At 46.3% G+C, this 17,188-nt stretch overlaps 1 protein-coding gene across 1 annotated transcript; it reads right to left on the reverse strand.

The window, feature by feature from the left end:
• Positions 1 to 16,473: 16,473 nt before the first annotated feature.
• LOC134222209 (uncharacterized) lies at positions 16,474 to 17,188 on the reverse strand. The gene is made up of 2 exons (XM_062701353.1): positions 17,081 to 17,188; positions 16,474 to 17,028 (listed from the first exon to the last, which is right to left on the reverse strand). Exons 1-2 carry the CDS (start codon positions 17,186 to 17,188, stop codon positions 16,474 to 16,476), a joined length of 663 nt encoding a protein of 220 aa, XP_062557337.1.

Here is a 17,188-nt window from a genome sequence, read left to right on the forward strand (position 1 = left end):
AACGGAAAAAGGCACCTCACACGAGATATTTGTTTTAATAACTTTTGATACAGCATGGTCTTGCTTTGTGGCCACACTGCTAAGGAAGGCCCTTAATCGTTATGTTTTTGTAGTGGACTTAAGACCTTGGGCATAAACTACTTAACCTGATGATAAGGTGTACATTTTATTTACTCCTTGAAAAGATCCTTATATTCTATCGAATCGAAATGCAAAATGGAAAATGAAAAATAAGAAATATTAAAACATTTGATCAAAGATATTATATAAACCCAGATTAATCCACCTAGCGGTGATGATGCCTTTCTGGTGCGGTAAAAAATAGTATTTTGAGCGAGATTTTGGGCATTACTTCTGAGCCCATCGTCCGATCCGGCCAATTTTCAATAGGAAATAATTGGGCAGAATACTGCGTCGAATGCAATCTGTTGCGAAGAAACCAAGGGTAAGTACAAAAAAAGTGAGCTAGACTTTTTGCTCTTTTGGTGTGCACACACACATACACACGCACGGGCTGCGAAATGGTAAGTTGACATCTGGGAAGAAGCGACCTACACAGCTCTGGTCCTCACAAGTTCCAATCTCACGCTTCCACGGGTCTTCCGATGACAATTGACCGCCAGCTAAGGGTTGCGTACTTAGCTGGTAGTGCAGCCTGGGCACTGTTGTCCTTCTGACATCAGCTAGAGTGAGTGGGTGCGACCAACGGGACCATCGTCCCTAACCCCTAATCCCAAGGCGTTAAGCGACCCGTACCGAGGGGATGCATGGCCAGGGGGTGAAATAATAAGTTAGGCCTTTAACGGAGCCTGTGGGGTACCTGGGCACCCTCCACAGTAATTTTTTACCGTGTCATGCTGGGCTCTGGCGTGGTGGACCTCTTTTTCCGAGCAACTCGTGGGACCAAAATGGAAAACCAAGTCAATTCTTCAACTAGTGGTAGTAGTGTAGGCGACAACCCCTTCGCAAGAGGTGGGTTGTTCAGGTCTCCGCCTAGGAGGCCAGAGGCAATAGTCGGCAGCTCAGTGCGCAGCGCCAGCGTGGGTCACTTAACCATCTCCCAGGCTTTGCCGGTAGAGGTTATAGACAGCCCATGGCTTGTGAAAGCGATGAACCGCAAACGCGATGGGCTTTCGGCCTTCGAGGTGGCGACGGAACAGCTGGACGCCATCATAATAATATCAATAAGGAACTCAAGAGGAGCTTGCTAAAACTTCGAAAGTCGATGTTGGACGCCAAGCTGGAAACGGCGGTCGGGACGGCCAAGTGCGAACCCGTGAAATCTGTGGAGTCGAGGTCTACCCAGACTGAGCCCCAAGAATTCGCGGATTTGGGCAAGGTCTAATCGACCGAGGGCGTGCCAGCGAAGACGGTGGTGCCAAAGTCTACCCAGACTGAGGCTCAAGTATTCGCGGGCACGTCGGGGGTGACTGCTCCAACGGAGCAGACACAAATATGGGGGAGACAGTCTCCAGGGGATTGTAGTGATTATAGTTTACATTCAATACAATATTAATTTTATTAGTTTATTAATGAAAGTGATTATTGAAATCACCCTATAAAGCTCTTCGTCCAAACACATTTTCGTGCTTTCATTTTGCGGAGATCTGTAGGATGTTATTGTGTACGTGTGAGTAATTTCCGTTGTCACACTGTAGCTTCAATGGTGGATTGCGTGAATGATACTTGTATATTTGTATGGGTGCGGTTTTGGACAGCGTATGCGTCGTTGGCTGACGAATGAAAAAAAAATGGTCTTCAGTTGATTGACGAGTTTTGAGGTGCGCGCTACGCGTTGTCTAAGGATGATCGTTTCATCCGATTACGTTTCGACTGAGAAAAAAAATAGCCTTCAGATACGACATGACGCGGTCGGTAGATAAAAAAGAACCTTTTTTTTGCTCGGTTTTGTGTTCGGTGGAAATGGATTCCATGAATGGTAAGATTTTCATAGCAGGCTGAATAAAAGATGAGTAGAGCGAGTTGGCTACTATGAAAAAAAGGTGTAGGACGAGTGGGTTCCTGCACCATGAAATATTGAAATAATTGCAAATGCAGAGACAAAATGTCAAACACGTTTGGCAGAGAGTAGAGCGGGTGGGCTACTACTCAAAAAAAAAAAACAAATGTAGAGCGAGTGGGCTACTACATACAGATAGCGCAGGACGAGTGGGTTCCTGCGCAATCACAATAATAATGAAAATAATACAGCAAATGAAAAAAAAAACTTAATATACGAGAAAGGCAAAAAAGAGTCAAACACGTTTGACTGAGAGTAGAGCGAGTGGGCTACTACTCCGAGAATAAGCAATGAATTGTGTAGAGCGAGTGGGCTACTACAATTAGAGAGCACAGGACGAGTGGGTTCCTGGGCTATAAGAAAAGATAATTTGCAAGTGCAATAAAAGTTAACGGCTAAGATTGAACGAATGGGCTACAATTTGCTACAATAAATATATAGAAATAGAATTTGACAAGTTATCACAAATCGATGAGCCTGGCAAGCTCATGTAATCGAATTTGTAAGGAATACTTAATATTACAGCTATGATTTCTATATCCTCAGCCTGGCAAGCTTTTGGAATAGATTTCATGGAATATCGCTGCATCGGTTTACAAAACGAAAGAATAAATTATATGAATTGTATTTTGATTGAAATTAGATTGAATTTTGATATAATTTGATAAATTGGAATTGGACATTAAGAATGAAAAGTAAATAAGGATAATAATATATTGGTAATATATTGCATTAAAAAATATGCTGTTTTGTATTCAATTGGAGTTTTAAAAGTTTTGAATTTTGTGTGTCTATATTAGATTTGAATACTGGAATAAGACATTAGATTTGGATAAAAAAATTTGTTTGTTGGATTAAAATCTTCGATCTGTTGAATTGGTTGAATTGTATAGAATGTTTGAATAAAAGATATATTGGATTTAGATGTTGGATTCTTGGTGGATTTGTTTAAATATTTGATTAGATTGTAGTGGTCTATATAGTGGTGTTATATTTGGTTGTTTAATTTTGATATTAAGCATTGATATTGTACTGAGATAATGAGTTCGCATGCTGCTATGGACTTTGGATATGAGTATTCGATTGGGCTTTAATTTAAGGTTTGGATGTTAGAGTCAGATGGTGCATTCGGATTTCAGTATTGAATTTGGCATGAGTTCATGTCGGACTATAGGTTGTTGGATTAAGGTAATGAGTTCGGATACTATTTCGAGTTTTGATGTGGATATTAAATTTAAATTGGATTTTGATATTGGAGTTGGTCAATGAATTTAGATGTTGGACTTCGATGTTGGATGGAGAAAGTGAATTTGGATACTGTTTCGAGTTTCAGACTTAAGTTGATATTGGATATTGAGTTTATATATTTCATCTAAAGTTGGATATTAGATTCAGATAGTTTATACGGATTCCGATGTTAAGTTTGAATTGAATTTGGAAATTGGATTTTGCAATTTTGGGTTGATATAGCAAGTTCGGATACTGTTTTGAGTTTTTCCCTTGGAGATTTAATTTGAATGATTGTGAATTTTGAATATTAAACTCGCATAATGAATTCGGATTGCATTCAGATATCGGACTTAGATATTGCTCGTATACTATTTTGAATTTTATTTGAATATTTATTTTCATTATTGAATTTAAAAATTGAACTACGATATTAGATGAAAATAATAAGATCGAACATTTTCGAAATTTGAACTTGGGTATTGAATTTTCATTATTTATTTTTTTGGAGCAGGGTCGCTGCCCACTTGAGTCGAACAATTATGTATTTGAATGTTGAATATTAGATCCATATAATGAATTCTGATTTTAATTGCAATAATGAGTTCGGACAATATTTCGAAATTTGGATATTGAATTTGAGTGAGGTTTAATTATTGAATTGAAATTGATATTGAATAGACTAAATGAGTTTGAATACTGTTTCGGATTTTGGACTTGGATTTTAAATTCGGATTGTAGCCAGATATCGGACTTGGATATTTGATTGAAATAATCCGTTCGGATACTATTTTGAATTGGATATTGAATTTCAATATTGTATTAGAATTTGGAGATGAGTTCGGTTTCCGACATTGAATTTGGATTTAGATATGGGGTAGAGAGAATGAATTCGAATTGTTCGAATTTTGACGTGAATATTTAATTTTGTATTTAAATGTTGAATATAAGATTCGGAATTCAGATTTCGATATTGAATTCGAAATGAATCCAGGATTTGATTATTGAGCTCCCGCTAAACTATGTTCGAATCATCCCAAAAATAGCATATAATGATAAATAAAGTTATACTTACAAACTTGGTTATAGTTACTGAATCGACAATCTAACTGCATCATAAACAGTACATGTTGTATTATTATCAGTTAGAATTAATGAGTTCGGAGACTATTTCTAACTTTTAATTAGACAATGAGTTTGAGTCATTAAATAAAGATTGTGTACTTCAGTATTGGATAGAGAAAATTAGTTCGAATACTGTTTCGAATTTTGGACTTAAATACTTAACTAGCATTTGGATTTTGTTGTAGAAATACATTTAGATAATTATTTCGGTTTTTGATATTGATCTTCGATTGAATTCAGTATCGGACTTGGATATTATATTGAAATAATGAGATACGATACTGTTTAAAGTTTGGTTATTAAATTTAGGATGGGATTTGATGTAGATGGTTATTGAATGAATTTAGTTATTGGACTTCGATGCTACCTATAATCGAAGTTGAAGTTGGACACTTGCATATTTTTTTAACTTTTTTCATGATGGTTATTAAATTAAATGTTGCATAAAATTTAAATAATTAAATTCTAGCTCTAGTTTTAGATTTTTTAATTAAATATTGAATTCTGATACTTCAATATACAGATATTGAAATTGGATATAAATTTTGTAAGTTGAAAAACAGGCCAAGTTCCAGATGGAACGTGAAACTATATTTTTTCATTTGTGTGCTTTCTTTAAATATTTGTAATAAGTTTCTGAAATATATGAAGTTGCTGGATTTAGATGCATATTGTTTTAGAGATTGCGTTTGCTTAGATGATTTTTAAATTTTAAGGTTTAAGTATGTTAAAATTTTGAATTTTGTTTTATGAACACATGAGGCATGGTCAAAAAAAGAGTAGAGATGAGGAAGGATGTAGTGATTATAGTTTACATTCAATACAATATTAATTTTATTAGTTTATTAATGAAAGTGATTATTGAAATCACCCTATAAAGCTCTTCGTCCAAACACATTTCCGTGCTTTCATTTTGCGGAGATCTGTAGGATGTTATTGTGTACGTGTGAGTAATTTCCGTTGTCACACTGTAGCTTCAATGGTGGATTGCGTGAATGATACTTGTATATTTGTATGGGTGCGGTTTTGGACAGCGTATGCGTCGTTGGCTGACGAATGAAAAAAAAAATGGTCTTCAGTTGATTGACGAGTTTTGAGGTGCGCGCTACGCGTTGTCTAAGGATGATCGTTTCATCCGATTACGTTTCGACTGAGAAAAAAAATAGCCTTCAGATACGACAGGGATGAGCTCCCTGGGGCCGCTCCAAAACGCGGAGGGTTACTACCCCGAACAAGGGTAGTGGGGCTGGGAAGCTGAACCCCGGCCAGGTACCTCCAAAACCGGGGGAGGAAGAACCTGGAAAGGTCCGTCCACCCAGGAAAGACGGTGGTAAGGGCCCAAGCAGCACAAATTGTTTCACTACTGAACATTTTACTGTATTGCAACTATTTTGAAAGAAACAATCTTTCCATATATGCCATCAAATATAACTCTCTTGCAATCTAAAAAGCGCAAGAGGTGGAGCCTATTGAAACATCTTTCGATTGCAGTAAAATTGCAATAATGTAGCAAAATACTACGGCGGAAAAAAAATATAATAAAAATATAAAACTGTATTCGATTTATGGATCTTGTGATTGATAGTCCTTCACTCTATTACAGCACCATTCAACACTTCGAAGGGACTGCATGTTGACTCACCATAAAAACCATACGATTATGAAGTTTTGTACTCGGGTTTCCTGTTACTTGATTGCACCATCACAGGAAAAAAAATGTGAGTTGTCAAAACGTTGAAAGATGCTGAATTAAACATGAAGACACATTCAACTTATTAATTTTTGAAAGACGCATTGAAGTTACATGGTAAACAATATGCAACTTAATGATTTTGTTTCGTGTTTGCAACATGAAGTGCAGTATTCTTTGTTTGTTTGTTTTCAAATGTCAAACACGTACTGCATTTCAATTTTAATGAAACATTGATCACAATTCGAACGTTTTTGACATCTTGATGAAACTTTTTCGTGCTCTGATGTTTTTCCAATGCCTTTAGTGAAACTGAATAGAAACAGCAACAGTAGCAAGAAGTCTAGGGTAGGCGCCAATCGCTCCAGGGGCGATGCCCTAGTCATCAAAACGGACGAGGCTAAGTACTCGGACGTCTTGAAGGCGATGAGGAGTGACGCTCGGTGAACTCGGCGCCGACGTACGTCGAATAAGACGTACCCGGTTGAGCGAGATGATCCTCGAGCTAAAGCGGGGCGTCTCGCAAAAGGGCGCCGCCTACAAGAAGTTGGCGGAGGAAGTCCTAGGCGAGACGGTCAAGGTGAAGGCACTCACAACGGAGGTGAATCTAAGGGTTAAAAACCTGGACGAGATCACCGAAGTCGAAGAGCTCGTCACGGCACTGCGGCGACAGTGCGAAGTGGAGGCGTCCACCGCAGCCGTTCGGCTACGGAAAGGTCCGGCAGGGACACAGGTAGCATTGGTTCGGCTATCTGCAGCGGACGCCTCCAAGGTAGTCAAGTTAGGGAGCGTCAAGGTGGGGTGGTCGGTATGCCCTGTGGACATATTTGAGCAACCTGAAGTTTGCTTCAAGTGCCTGGAACCGGGGCACAAGCAATGGGACTGCAAAGGCCCTGACAGAAGCAAGCTCTGTCGACGCTGCGGATTGGAGGGACATAAGGCACAATGCTTTTTATTTATTTATTTATTGTCGTCAATCATAATTGTAGACCTATTTACATTTGTATACTTAACTATTCTAAATAACATTAAATAATGTTGATACTGTTTAAACTTATTGTAAAGTGTCATTAGCTTATAATACGAGAGAAGATCTGTTTCAGCTGTGTTTTGGACATCGATAAGTCAATAGTGTCACAATGTTTATTATAAATGATCATCATTTGATTCATTGGGCCATTTTTTGCATAGTTTGTTCGATGATAATTTACGGAGAATATTTGACGATGTCGTAAAGATCGTAATGGAACATAAAAATTAAGTTTTGATAATAGCTCCGTTGAGTCAATTCTGTTTGAAACAATATTGTTTATAAAAGTTACCATTGCTAAATCTCGACGCACTTTCAGTGAATGAATATTGATGAGCTTACAACGAGCTACATATGGTGGCAATGGAAATTCGGTCCACCCTAACTTTCGTAGTGCATATAATAAAAATTGTTTTTGAACTGACTCAATTCTGTTGGCATGAATAGCTGAAAATGGGGACCAAACTATGCTGCAATATTCTAAGATTGGCCTTACATAAGCTGTATATAGTGTTTTTATTGTATATGGGTCCTGGAAATTGTAACAGAATCGTTTTATAAAACCTAACATGTTGTTGGATTTGCTTACAATTAAGTTATAATGATCGATGAAAGTTAGTTTTGAATCCAATATTACTCCCAAATCTCTTACTCTATTGCTTCTCACTACGTTCTGATCATCAAAACTAATATTTGCGCTGAGTATGTTTCGTTTTCTGCTGAAGGTTATTGAGTTGCATTTTTTTATATTCAACTGTAGAAGACTTTTTTTACACCATGTATGGAATACCAATATTTCATCTTTGAATGTATCGATATCCTCGACAGTTTTGATTTTTAGGAAAAGTTTCATGTCATCTGCACGAACCATCCCAACTGTTTGATCTGTTCCAGCAAAGCTGTGAACAGCAAACACCTCATGGGGGGTTCGAAGTGCCCGGCGTTTAAGCGTGCTGCAAAATCACAGTGCAAGTAACGCAGCTAAACCTGAACCACTGTGATGCAGCCCAGCAACTGCTGTGTCAGACAGTTACTGAATGGGGGACGGATATCGCCATCATAGCAGATCCTTACCGGGTACCCGCCAGGAACGGTAATTGGGTCTTCGATGGGTCTAAAATGGCGGCGATATGGACAACGGGGAAATACCCAGTCCAAGAGTTGGTGTCTTCGACACACGAGTGCTTCGTCATTGCCAAAATCAACGGGGTCTTCTTCTGCAGCTACTATACGCCTCCTCGATGGTCGATCGAGCAGTTCGGGCGAATGCTAGATTGTTTGACGGCTAACTTGATGGGGCGTAGGCCGGTGGTGATAGCGGGGAACTTCAAGACTTGGGCCGTGGAATGGGGAAGCCGATCCACGAATCAACGGGGGCAGATCCTGCTGGAATCACTGGCCATGTTGGATGTGGACTTGGCTAATGTCGATACCAAAAGTACCTACAGCTGGAACGGGGCCGAGTCGATTATCGACGTTACGTTCTGGAGCCCTGGCCAAACGAGTAGTTCGAACTGGAGGGTAGATGATGGCTACACTCACAGCGACCACCTGGCGGTTCGCTACAGTATCGACTATACGACCAGCATTCAGCGGACGGAAGAAGGGGCGAGGCCTAGCCCTCATATGTGGAAGACATCATACTTCGACGACGAGGTGTTTAAGGAAGCGCTCCGCCGCGAGCACAATACTCTCGGTCTGAGCGGCGAGCAGCTGGTAACAGTACTATCGCGTGCATGCGATGCCACCATGCCTAGGAAAGTCCACCGGCTTTCTGGTGGACTCAAGCAATTGCGAACCTGCGCCGCGCCTGCCTACGGGCAAGGAGGCGAATGCAGCGAGCACGCACAGAAGAGGAGCGTGTTGAACGACGGATGGCGTTCGTGGCTGCTAGAGCCGCTCTGAAGACTGAGATTAGATCAAGCAAAAAAGCCTGCTTCGAGGGCCTGTGTCAAAGTGCTAACGCGAATCCATGGGGTGACGCCTATAGGGTCGTAATGGCCAAGACACGTGGGGCGATTGCCCCTACAGAGCGGTCTCCAGAGATGCTGGAGAGGATCATCGTGGGGCTCTTCCCACGTCACGACCCAAGTCCCTGGCCTCTTTTTGTGGAGCTGCCAGGGGCCAGGGTGGCCGACGAGGGAAGAGTAACTGTTGCGGAACTTGCGGGGATTGCATAGTCCCTTAGTGTAGGTAAGGCGCCAGGACCGGATGGTATTCCGAACCTGGCCATCAAAGCGGCCATTGCTGAGGCTCCCGAGATGTTCAGATCTGTCATGCAGAGATGGCTGGACGAGGGAGTCTTCCCTGAAGCATGGAAAAGGCAGAGCTAGGTCCTATTGCCAAAGGCGGGAAAACCACTGGGGGATCCGTCGGCATATAGACCAATATGCCTGCTTGATACGGCGGGGAAGGTGCTCGAGAAGATCATCCTCAACAGGTTGTTGATACGCACGGAGGGTGCGGATGGTCTATCGAGTAACCAGTTTGGCTTCCGAAAGGGTAAGTCGACCGTAGACGCTATCTTGTCGGTTACCAAACCCGCGGAGATAGCTATCCAGCGTAAGAGGAGGGGAGTTCGCTATTGTGCAGTAGTGACTCTCGACGTGAGGAATGCTTTCAATAGTGCCAGTTGGGCAGCTATTGCAGATGCGCTCCTACGTCTTGGAATTCCCGAGTACCTGTACAAGATTCTCGGAAGCTACTTCCAGAATCGAGTACTGGTATACGACAAGGAGGCGGGTCGGAAGTGCGTTGACATAATCTCAGGGGTTCCGCAAGGTTCCATACTGCGTCCGGTGTTATGGAACGTCATGTACAACGGTGTCTTGAGGTTGAAGTTCCCGGTAGGGGTGGTAATCGTCGGCTTCGCTGACGATATTACGCTGGAGGTCTACGGCGAATCGATCGAAGAGGTGGAGTTGACAGCAGCCCACTCGATCGCAATTGTGCAGGAGTGGATGAGTTCCAGGAAGTTAGAACTGGCTCACCACAAGACTGAGGTGGTTGTTGTTAACAACTGAAAGTCGGAGTAACAAGCGGTGATAAGGGCAGGCAACTGCACGGTTACCTCTGAACGCTCCATCAAACTCTTGGGGTAATGATCGACGATAAGCTCACCTTTGGTAGCCACGTCAATTACGCCTGCAAGCGTGCCTCCACAGCTATAGTGGCATTTTCCCGGATGATGTCCAATAGCTCTGCGGTTTATGCCAGCAAGCGCAAGTTTCTGGCTAGCGTTGCTCTGTCCATACTGAGGTATGGGGGCCAACAGGGCACGGCCCTGCGTATTAACTGCTACAGAACGAAGTTAGAAAGTACGTATAGGCTCATGTTCCTAAGAGTTGCGAGCGCGTACCGTACCGTGTCGCACGAAGCACTTTGCGTCATCACCGGTATGATGCCTATTGACATCGTTATCGGTGAAGACATAGAGTGCTTCGAAATGCGCGGCACGAGAGGCATCCGTAGGAGTGTCAGGTTGGCCTCAATGGTCAAATGGCAGCGTGCGTGGGACAGTTCCACTAAGGGTAGATGGACACATAGGTTGATACCGGAGATAGGTACGTGGGTCAAGAGGCGCCATGGGGGATTCACTTTCCACCTGACCCAGGTCCTTACAGGCCATGGTTGCTTCAGACAGTACCTACACCGGTTCGGACACTCGGCCTCGCCCGAGTGTCCGGTGTGCGCAGGTTTAGGGGAAACGGCGGAACACGTGTTGTTCGTGTGCCCGCGTTTTCGCACAATGCGTGACCACATGCTTGCCACATGTGGTCTGGACACTACCCCGGACAACCTAGTCCGGTGCATGTGTAAAGATGAAGTTGTCTGGAACGCCGGCTATTGTCCAAATCGTCTCGGAGCTACACAGAAGGTGGCGCGTGGACACGAGGAATGGCTAGTTCAGGCGCAAATAAGAGGTGGTCCAAGGGTTCGGAGTCGGGTCATGGGTCATACCGGTGCCCTGTGGTCGAACTCGATCCTTTTATCGAACAAGTGGCCGCGTGAAGAATATGGTATCGTCGCTTTCACGGCGTCGGTCAACCGGCCGGGTTCCGAGCCCGAGGACGGAAAAGGGTCCTCGTCAAGGCTGGGGCAGGCGTAGGCACCGCGTCGGCAAGTCCCTCTGTGTGCTGGCGAATAGGCCCTATCGCAGAGAGGTCAATTTGCGGTGCACGCGGCATCATCATTCTTTATACCAGTCGTGCAGAGGAAAGCAGGCGCGAAGTCGACCCTTCCCACCTTCAGTGGACATAGGGCGTGGTAAAACTGGCACGATACCATGGTGTTCTTCTAAAAAGGCGAGTTACGATGTTCGGTGCTGCAAGGACACGCAGCTAACCTCGAGGGTGCGTTGTGCACTGCCCCCCCCCCCCTTGAAGAATTACTTTCTGGTTGTTCCGAAGGGACTATGGAAGCAACTTGGCGGCAATGGAAACGGTTTAGCGGGGGGATGTAGTCCTGCCTCCCTCGGTGATCCCTAACACCGCACTTCCTGGTCAACCCAGGATGTCTGCTGAGCAGATTCCCCCTCCATTGCTTAGGAAGAAGAAAAACAAAACACACACACACACACACACACACACACACACACACACACACACACACACACACACACACACACACACACACACACACACACACACACACACACACACACACACTCACACACACATACACACAGGGGGCAGTAGGGACTTTGTCCAAGGGGTTGACGACCCCTCCCCATGGCCACTGCGAGTTAGACCGGGACTATCGTCCCTAACCCCTAATCCCAAGGCGTCAAGCGACCCGTGCCGAGGGGATGCATGGCCAGGGGGGTGAAATAATAAGCTAGGCCTTTAACGGAGCTTGTAGGGGTACCTGGGCCCTCCACAGTAATTCTCCCTTACCGCGTCATGCTGGGCTCTGGCGTGGGGGACCTCTTTTCCCGAGCAACTCGTGGGACCAAAATGGAAAACCAAGTCAATTCTTCAATTAGTGGTAGTAGTGTAGGCGACAACCCCTTCGCAAGAGGTGGGTTGTTCAGGTCTCCGCCTAGGAGGCCAGAGGCAATAGTCGGCAGCTCAGTGCGCAGCGCCAGCGTGGGTCACTCAACCTCCTCTCGGCTATAAAAACGCCGGTAGGGGTTATTGACGGCCCATGGCTTGTGGAGGCGATGAACCGCAAACGCGATGGGCTTTCGGCCTTCGAGGTGGCGACGGAACAGCTGGACGCCATCATCGACTTTGCGTCATCGAAGCATAATATCAGCAAGGACCTCAAGAGGAGCTTGCAGAAACTTCGAAAGTCGATGCTGGACGCCAAGCTGGAGAGGGCGGTCGGGACGGCCAAGTGTAAACCCGTGAAATCGGTGGAGTCGAGGTCTACCCAGACTGAGGCCCAAGGATTCGCGGACTCGGGCAAGGTCGAATCGACCAAAGGCGTGCCAGCGAAGACGGTGGTGCCAAAGTCTACCCATACTGAGGCTCAAGTATTTGCGGGTACGTCGGGGGTGACTGCTCCAACGGAGCAGACACAAAAACGGGGGAGACAGTCTCCAGGGCATGAGCTCCCTGGGGGCCGCTCCAAAACGCGGAGGGTTACTACCCCGAACAAGGGTAGTGGGGCTGGGAAGCTGAACCCCCGTCAGGTACCTCCAAAACCGGGGGAGGAATGACCTGGAAAGCTTCTTCCACTCAGGAAAGACGGGTTACGGGGGTTACGGCAGGCTGAAAGTTCTCAGCCGCACCAGACCAGGGAAATAGAGGGGGGTGACGCCTCCTGGACCCTGGTCAAGAACAAGAGAAATCCGAAGACGTCAAGGGCCGAAAAGAAGGCCCAGGCGAATGAGGGTAGCAAGAAGTCTAGGGTAGGCGCCAATCGCTCCAGGGGCGATGCCCTAGTCATCACGGCGGACGAGGCTAAGTACTCGGATGTTTTGAAGGCGATGAGGAGTGACGTCAAGCTCGGTGAACTCAGCGCCGACGTACGTCGAATAAGACGTACCCGGATGGGCGAGATGATACTCGAGCTGAAGCGGGCGTCTCGCAAAAGGGCGCCGCCTACAAGAAGTTGGCGGAGGAGGTCCTAGGCGAGACGGTCAAGGTGAGGGCACTCACGACGGAGGTGAATCTAAGGGTTAAAGACCTGGACGAGATCACTGAAGTCGAAGAGCTCGTCACGGCACTGCGGCGACAGTGTGAAGTGGAGACGACCACCGCAGCCGTTCGGCTACGGAAAGGTCCGGCAGGGACGCAGGTAGCATTGGTTCGGCTATCTGCAGCGGACGCCTCCAAGGCAGTCAAGTTAGGGAGCGTCAAGGTGGGATGGTCGGTATGCCCTGTGCGCATATACGAGCAACCCGAAGTTTGCTTCAAGTGCCTGGAACCGGGGCACAAGCAATGGGACTGCAAAGGCCCTGACAGAAGCAATCTCTGCCGACGCTGCGGATTGGAGGGACATAAGGCACAATGCTGCACGAAGCCTCCCAATTGTTTGATTTGTTCCAGCAAAGCTGTGAACAGCAAGCACCCCATGGGGGGTTCGATGTGCCCGGCGTTTAAGCGTGCTGCAAAATCAAATTGCAGGTAACGCAGCTGGCTTGCTCGGCCTCGCCCGAGTGTTTGGTGTGCGCAGGTTTAGAGGAAACGGCGGAACACGTGTTGTTCATGTGCTCACGTTTTCGCGCAATGCGTGACCACATGCTTGCCACATGTGGTCTGGACACTACCCCGGACAACCTAGTTCGGAGGATGTGTAAAGATGAAGTTGGCTGGAATGCCGTTTTATCGGCTATCGCCCAAATCGTCTCGGAGCTACACAGAAGGTGGCGCGTGGACTCAAGGATGGCTAGTTCAGGCGCAAATAAGAGGTGGTCCAAGGGATCGGAGTCGGCTTCATGGGTCATACCGGTGGTCATGCTCTGTGGTCGAACTCGATCCTTTTATCGAACAAGTGGCCGCGCGAAGAACAACATGGTATCGTCGCTTTCGCGGCGTTGGTCAACCAGGCGGGTTCCAAGCCCGAGGACGGAAAGGGGTCCTCGTCAAGGCTGGGGCAGGCGTAGACCTCGCGTCGGCAAGTCCCTCTGTGTGCTGGCGAATAGGCCCTATCGCAGAAAGGTCAATTTGGGGTGCACGCGGCATCATCATTCTTGATACCAGTCGTGCAGAGGGAAGCAGGCGCGAAGTCGGCCCTTCCCACCTTCCGAGGACATAGGGCGTGGTAAGGCCACCTGGAAAGCCGGCAACGCGCTGGCACGATACCATGGTGTTCTTCTAGAAAAGCGAGTTACGATGTTCGGTGCTGCAAGGACACGCAGCTAACCTCGAGGGTGCGTTGTGCACTGCCCCCCCTTTGAAGCATTACTTTCTGGTTGTACCGAAGGGACTATGGGCTTGGCGGCAATGGAAACGGTTTAGCGGGTCGGGAATGTAGTCCTGCCTCCCTCGGTGATCCCTAACCCCGCACTTCCTGGTCAACCCAGGATGTCTGTTGAGCAGATTCCCCCTCCATTGTTTAGGAAGAAAAAAAAAACACTCATACACACAGGATGGCTTCGCATATAGAACGATATCGTCAGAGGCTGTATGCGTTATTGCTGGGATGCTACCCATCTGCATCACCCTGGAGGAAGACATCGAGTGTTATCGGCGAAGAGACACCACAAACGTAAGGAAGGAGGTGAGAATCCGATCGATGGCGAGATGGCAACAAGAGTGGGACAGTACGGAGAAAAGGAGGTGGACCCATCGGCTCATCCCAAACCTGTCGGTGTGGATGAACAGAAAGCATGGTGAAGGAACTTTCACCTGACCCAGTTTCTGTCACGGATGCTTCCGGAAGTACTTACATCGGTTTGAACATACTAATTCACCGTTATGTCCAGAGTGTGAGAATGTCGAAGAGACTCCAGAACACGTGGTATTCGATTGCCCAAGGTTTGCGGAAGTACGTAGAGGAATGCCTGTCCTAAGGGCGGACAACATCGCAGAGCGAATGTGTCACGAAGAAGGCACGTGGAATGTGGTCAGCAGAGTCGTGACGCAAATACTGCCAGAACTGAAGCGTAGATGAAGAAGTGACCAGCGAATAAGCATCCAGTGTGAGTCCAGTGAGCAGTGTTTGGCCTCGGGTCGTCGAAGCGCTGGCGAACCGGAAGTCTTCTGCCAACCGGAATCGTCGGACCGACCTTGGCAATCGAACAGCCAACCTGCAGAAGAAAGAAGAAGGAAGCGCTTCGGGTATGTAGGGCACCGCCAGTGCGGACGTCATCCACCACCGGAGCTGTCGGACCACCTCTGCAACCCAAAGACAAAGTCGGCGCAATGCGCGAAAGCGTCCCCTGCGATAGCCGCCGGTAGTCGAGGCACCATCAGTGCTGAAGTTTCCTTCACCGGAACTGGTGGACCACCCTCGACGCCGGGGGAAGTTAGGAGGATTCGAGTGAGGAAGTTTGCGGCACGACCGCCGAGGGATCGAGACAACGTAGCAGTGGATCTCAGCAAGCCAGTCGGCGAACTAGCCTAAGCTAGGGGCCGGAATTTTAGAAGAAGTGCATAAGCAGAGCTCCACCCCCCACCCCCCACACCACAAATTGGTCGAAGCATCCCGTAGTTCCGGGGGGATCGAGGCAGGGAGGATAAGGGACCCGGTTTATCCGAGAGGCACATTTTTAGCAGGTCAGGAGGAGCCCATCCCTGTTCGCCTTCGAGCATAGTGTGGATGCTCGAGGTGTCTGTCGCGGAGATTTTTGATGGCCTTAACTGCCGTCATACGCATATTTGTCCCATGTTTGCTGGGATTTCCTATGTACATGGGACAGTTATGCGTATAACGGCAGTTTAACCCTTGTAAAAAAAAACACACAGGATGGCTTCCGGTTCACTGGTTCACACACATACACACAGACATCACCTCAATTCGTCTAACTTAGTCGATCGGTATATAACACTATGGGTCTCCGAGCCTTCCATAAAAAGTTTGTTTTTGGAGCGATCATATAGCCTTTACGTATACTTATTATACGAGAAAGACAAAAAGAAAATGAAATCATGTTCATCTATATATTCTGTTTTCTGGGGAAATGGTACATTCTGGCGATTAGTTTTCTGAGGAATGGAATTCTGGGGTACGGTTTTCTGAGGGACCGTTTTCTGGGGAATAATATAGAACCCTCACTTTTCCGTATCTTTCGGTACATTTTCTCCGCGTCTCCAACAATAGCATATGCGGAAGCCCAACAGGATACTTCACTGCCGTTCTACACATAATTGTCCCATGTACATAGGAAATCCCAGCAAACATGGGACAAATATGCGTAGAACGGCAGTTCAGAGATCATCTTGAACAACAGGTTGCACTATCAAGACGTCATTCAACGGCACACCAGAATCATTAGCGCAGAATGCATCGAAAACTACTCTTAGTTTTGTCCCTAGTCGTGCTGTCGCGCTTCACTACTGCGTGATGTGGGATATAATGTTCCGGACCAGAACCTTCATCTTCGCTGTCTTTTACGGTTTCTTGCATGTGAACCATTTGCAAGTGTTCGTACATGAACGCTGTGTACAACACCTTTATTTCTGTGTTGGCGTCCAGTCGTTTCTTTATTGATAGGACTCGTTTCTTCGCTATCAGCTTCGATTTTCCCAACTTCTCAATCATGTTCTTTCTCTTCGGTAGCCTTACTCGGAAATGACCATCTGAATCTCTGATAGTTGTCTCCTCAAAAATGGCTTCGCATGCAGACTCTTCGATGGACAGACAGCTTTTCGTGCGATATGATTCCAGTTCCCAGAGCCTACCTAGTTCTTCACGTAGTTCTTCCGTAGTCACATGAGCAAAGGCTACCGTGTTGTAACTGACCACAGAGACTTCTGGAATACTTCCGGCAACAATCCATCCACGCGGTGTGTTCCGAAGAATCAATCCCGAACCAGGGAGCTCTCTCTGTGCGTCCAACAGGAGGACGTAGAAGAAATATTGAGGCTTTGCTGCGAACCGTTATCTTGGACAGCACGTAGAGCTTCAGCTCACACGACACGTACGACGAATTGCACGAAGAGATCGTAGCTAATACTGATTGTACGGGGACTACCCCGTTTGGCAT

This window comes from Armigeres subalbatus, chromosome 3, assembly GCF_024139115.2.
Source record: "Armigeres subalbatus isolate Guangzhou_Male chromosome 3, GZ_Asu_2, whole genome shotgun sequence".
Taxonomy (NCBI): Eukaryota; Metazoa; Arthropoda; class Insecta; order Diptera; family Culicidae; genus Armigeres; species Armigeres subalbatus.